The sequence below is a fragment of the Chrysochloris asiatica genome, unplaced genomic scaffold, assembly GCF_000296735.1.
Source record: "Chrysochloris asiatica unplaced genomic scaffold, ChrAsi1.0 scaffold00240, whole genome shotgun sequence".
Classification (NCBI taxonomy): domain Eukaryota; kingdom Metazoa; phylum Chordata; class Mammalia; order Afrosoricida; family Chrysochloridae; genus Chrysochloris; species Chrysochloris asiatica.
Window position 1 is genome coordinate 1,261,257 of NW_006408758.1, and position 5,819 is coordinate 1,267,075.

The 5,819-nt window shown below is 32.1% G+C and overlaps 1 protein-coding gene across 1 annotated transcript in view; it reads right to left on the reverse strand.

Moving 5' to 3' along the window:
* Positions 1-5,819, reverse strand: part of LOC102839278 (latrophilin-3-like) — an 883,976-nt gene that overhangs the window by 65,688 nt on the left and 812,469 nt on the right. The window contains exons 19-20 of the mRNA XM_006873416.1: positions 3,407-3,433; positions 349-517 (exon numbers count right to left, since the gene is read on the reverse strand). Of these exons, the coding sequence (XP_006873478.1) occupies positions 349-517; positions 3,407-3,433 (196 nt within the window). The remainder of the gene's footprint in view (positions 1-348; positions 518-3,406; positions 3,434-5,819) is intronic.

The window sequence follows — 5,819 nt, forward strand, 5'->3', positions numbered from 1 at the left end:
TGTCTCCATTATATATATATTTTAAAGTTAGAATCTAAATTATAAATTCCATGTGTCTGAGATGAAAACTTTAAAAAAAATTTTGTTAAGTCAAGTACGGAAGAATATGATTGTGTATTATTTGAAATTATGAAATATTTTGCTGCTGGTTTTTACTATAAGATGCTCTCATTAATGATAATTATGGTAACTTGTATATTTTTTCCTTTACAACTACTTTAAACAATTAATGAAATTATATACTTATTTTGTACAAACAAATATACCCAATATGATATGTTAAAATATGGCTGCTTTGCTAGCATGAGATGTATGCCATTTATTCTTGATTAGAAAATTCTAGCTTACCTTCTTCTGTAGGACACAATGGAAAATGAATATAAACATCCCCTGTAGAGAATTGAAAATGGTGAAGAGATACGCCATGATGACTGTGCTTTCATTAATATACATGAGTCCAAAGGCCCAGGTCAATCCTAATAGGCAGAGAAGAGCTATTGCACCTATAACCCATGACCTGTAAAGAGAAAAGAAAATTAAGAGATATCAGATAGTTGACCTTTAATTAAAACAAGCATACCAATCAACAATATTGACACTGGAAAAACTGATATGGTAAGTTATATTACAAAAAATGTAAGACAAGTGGAATAAGCACTTTAAGAATTTAATGGGTATTACACATTTTAAAGCTTATGAATGAAAAGGCTCTGGACACATAAATTCATTTAAGCTAAAGCAAATGTGCACCATAAATTACTCCTGTATTTGCAACACATAAGCACATATACAAATGATATGGAAACGCAATTACAGTGAATGGCAAGGAAAAGAAAGTCTGTAACACTATCTTAGTCTCCACTGGTTTCACTGATATGATATTTGTTTAATTGGTCTTTCTCCATTTGTACTTGATCTATTTTACCCCATTTTTTCAAACTTCCTGTTTTTCCATACAAGTGCTAATGCTTACTAACAAAAACGTGTATTAGAAGAACCAATATTTTGAGTACATGTATAAATTTTAGAAGTTCTATTTGTCTCATTCTACAGGTATGTTGAATAACTGTGTGGTCTTGTTGTTAAATGTCATAGAGTCAGTTCCGACTCTTAGCAATCCTGTATAGGGATTCCGAGGAGCACCTGAGGGGTTTGAACTGCTGACTTTTCAGTTAGCAGTCTTGTACTTATCCTACAGCACCACTCCAGGACTCCACTCTACATCATTATATATATATATTTTCAGTATTTGAATAGCTGTCTTATAGGTTCTCTTAAACTCAATTTTGAAAGTCAGATACTTGGAAACTCTGTTGAAAAGAGACCATAGGTTCAGTGCACCTTCATCTCTTTTTGAAGTTAAACTCAAAAGAAAAAATGAAGCTGTGAATGGTAATGGAGTGGTATGAACAAGTAGTCTAGAATGGATGACAAATGCTCATTCTCATTCCATTCCTCGAAGCTGATATTTACAATAGTAATAAATAGGTGACAAAAGTCCATATATTTTTGATTATTCATTATTTATTTATCCATTATAGCATAATTGGGTTCTTCCAGTAGATTGAAATCCAGTAACTTTTAACCTGGAATTCTCCGTAACTCCTCACTAGGAAAATGGAGTAATAGAAACAAACCATTCTAGGTCTGGATTCACTCATATATCCACCTTTTTCTTTCCCAGACTTTATTCCCTGAACAGGGTAACTAATATTTCTTTCCAGTAGACTATCATCCTCCACACTGAAGGACAGGGCAGTGTTTCATTCTGTGCATAAAGTCACTATGAGTTGGAACTGACTCTATGGTACCTAACAGCAACAACCAACACTATCTTAAATTTACATTTCCTAAGAATATTAATTTATTGGAATTAAAATTTGAAAAAACACAGGAAAAAGACATTGCTGGCCAAAATGAATCTTTATGATTTACTTATTGAATCATAAAGCTGAATTCAATAAGGGTTTTCAGAAAAAAATACATTTAAAGAAACATATAGTCACAAAGTAGTCAATTATTAAAGTCTTACTAAATTTATCTCAAATATGTAACCTCTTTCTCACAATCATCAGATATTAAACTCTATTTGATATTTAATATTCACTAAATTTAACATGGAGTCCTGGTGTGGCACTGTGGATAAATGCATCAGAATGCAAAGTCGTTTGAACTGCAAGGTCGGCAGTTCAAGCTCACCAGCTGCTCCTCGGAAACCCTATAAAGGGTCGCTAAGGGTTGGAACCAACTCGACAGCACTTCACAACAACAGCACATTTTACGTGTTAAATTTAAAACCTTAATGTTTTTGAATGAAGAATCTTTAAGGAAGTTTGTAGGTTTATATGACTTAGAAAACATGCTAGATATTAGTCTTTTATTTTACAACTGAATTCAGAGAAATCAGATCTTTCAAGGTAAAGCAATCAGCTTTTTACAGACATTGGAAAAAAGGAAAACGGAAATAACTGCCATTAACTCAAGGCAAGGTTACTATTTAGACTTGGAAGTAAAATGATAGAATAAAATATACAACTCAGTTATTATTCACCAGATAAACCATGATGGAATCAAGGGGTTAAATTATATAAAGCTATCATGAGCCCTAGCCCTAAATAAATAAATAAGCAAGAGCATGAAGAAATACAGGAAATGGTATTTGATAAAGTGAAAACAAAGGACTCTTCACCAGAAGAACAAACTGAAAGTCACCTTTAGGTTGTCAATCTTAGTTTATTGTTACAGAATATTTCATTTAAAAATGCATATGGAAAAAAAGTCCAAATATTAGCATATAAGTGTATTTTTATTAGATTAGTACAGACTTGCAGCTTTGTTTTTAAAACTTTAGTATATATTCATAAGCAGGTGGGTCATTAGTCAATTGATAGATATCAAAATTGAAAAGGATAATTTTGTATATATATGGTTTAATATTTGAAGGAGGAATTTTTCTTTTTATTTATTTAATTTTGCAATTTATTAATATAAATTAAAATTGTATAGTTGCAAACACATAAGACCGCTGAAGATATGCCATTGAATCACAAAATAATTTTAAATGAATGATGCCCAAACAAACAGAAAAGCTGACATATGCAGTACAGAGAAATACATCACAATGAAAAGGAAGAACAAGTCTGTACCACATGAAGTTGCTATTACTGTTGTACTGAATTCAGGTGATATCCAATTAAAATAGGTTATGCAGAATTTTTTGGCAATACACCTGCAGCATGTTTATTCTGCATAAAAATTTTATGCCTGATTCTTTTCCTGCACAGTTTGCTCTTCTGCCTCAATGTGAATGACAGAAGCTCTAATGGTTTTTCAGTACTGATCTGACAGCTGGTTCATGGGACCACACTGATAAATGCAATTTATCAGCCATTCAGGTCATTCTTACTTGATGAAGGGTCTGTTATCCTCATAGCTAAAGAATGCATAGACATAAAGACAAGAACACCAACATTAGCATTTATGACAAAGAATTCCATATGAAAACTACTATCTTGGTCCCCAAAAGTCTCTGTCCCCCACCTTCCTAAAAGGTATCATAGCTTTCCCATTATATAAAGAAGGTAAATCAAAAAATGACCATGTTATTCATTAAATAACAAGGAATGAAATTAATTTTACAATACTGAGATATCCCTTATGAAACTCAAACAGCTTTTTTCATCATATGCTCACATTACTTGTGACTTGACAGAGACATTTATTTCTTTGAGATCGCATTTCTCTGGAGAATGAGAAATCTTATGAGCAATCTGGAAAAGGCTTGGGGGCATACTTAAAATGACAGATTTCATGTCTTCGAAAGGCATTCTGAAATATTAGCAGGTAAGATTACTTAATTACGGACAGTAGGCTTCTCAGTAATTTTAAATCTCAAATTATGGACCTGAGTTGAATCGAAACATGATAAGCCTTTGAAAATAGTCACTCTAGACTATTTTAAAATTCTGTTAGTGCAATGAGAAAAAAAACAACAACAAATAAACTTAACAATCTTTTGTAGTGATAGGAACAAACGTCAGAACCTGCTTATTGTCAATTATATTTAATAATTTATTTAATTATTCAATTAATTTAGATTCCAGTGTCAAATTAATAAATGTCAGGAAACATTTGGACCATATTTTTTAGTTTCTGCTCAGATAATATGATAGGACATAAATAAACAAGGAAAACAGCCTGCTCTTTTGCTTCATGCCAGAGGCAATATATAATTATTCATAGTTAATTTTGTATGTTATCTACGCACAACCAAAGCTTATAGGAAGGTCCCAGCAATTATGCATATTGCATATAGAGAACTACTGGTGAAAAAAAAAAACAGCATATCATCTTAAAAAATGAATTAGTAAAACGTGGAATGAGTCAAGGATTTGATATAGAATGCCTAAACTTTATATCCTGACTTAACCACTGACTACTAGCTGTTAATCTCAGGAACAAATTAACTTGTGGTTGTGTCAGATTGAACAACCATAAAATGAGGATAATTATAATGCAATTTTCTTGGAATAATGAAATGAGTTTTGTATAAAGTGCCCAGAACTGTGCCTGACATGTATTAAATGCTCAATAAATAAAAGTAAAGAGTAAAACATCAAATATATAAAAAGAATGTAATTAAATTCATTTAAAGATGTAATACAGTAAAGATGTGACCAAAAATATGTTTGTATATGATGAAGGCAGTGTTAAGAACTGTGCTTTTGAATATGGTGACTGTTGGCCACATGTGGCTACAAAAATTTAAGTTTATTAAATGAAATAAAATTTAAAATTCATTTCTTCAGTCACACTAGGCATATTTCAACTAATTAAAAGCATCACACATCTAATGTTGTTAAGTGTAGTTGAGTTGGTTCTAACTCACAGGAACCCTGTATAGGGTTTCTGAGGAGAAGCTGGTGGATTTAAACTGCTAGTCTTCTGGTTTGCAGTCCAGTGCTGATCCTACAGTGCCACACCAGGAGTCCCACACATTAAATAGCTGCCATATTAAACAGCACAGGCACAGAACATTTCCACCTCAGTAGAAAATTCTATTGGATAGAGCTGATCTGATATCCTGGTGTGGCACTTCAGGATAATGCATTGGACCACAAAAATGGTTTGAACCTCAAGGCTGGTGGTTCAAACTCACCAGCTGCTCCTCAAAAATGCTTTACAAGGTCGCTGTGAGTTAGAACCTACTCGATGGTACTTAACAACATTAGGTATGTTGTAAATAACAACAACAGTGCTGATCTGGGACATCTAAACTCAGTTTTTAGCAAGGAATTATAATTCTAAGAAATATTAAAATAGTGTCATGGACTTTTGCTAGATAAAGAGAAAATTTTTAAAAATTGATGCTATTTCAGATATCTGAACTGTATCTAGGAAAACAACCCTCTACTAATATTAATATTCTTAAAAGTTACAAAATGATATTATATTATGCATGTTTTCACTGTACCAGTATATTACATATTTGATGCTAATTGGAATGATTTTATCTAGCGTTTTAATGTACAATGTCAAGAGATAAAGTTACAGAGGTTAAAATATAGGAATACATGTGAAAATGCTCCACAGATGAGTCAGAACTGACTTGATAACACTTAACAACAAGAGCACAGAAATGTTTTGCAATCTAAAATAAAAAGTTTATACTATAACTGATGGAGTCACATATTTTGTGTTTAATAGTTTTTGTTGTGAATTGTGGATCAGTCAACTGATCTCTCTGTAATAAAGATTCTATTTCCAGCTTCACTTATACCTGTTGTTAAGTACCATGGAGTTGGTTCTGACTCATAGTG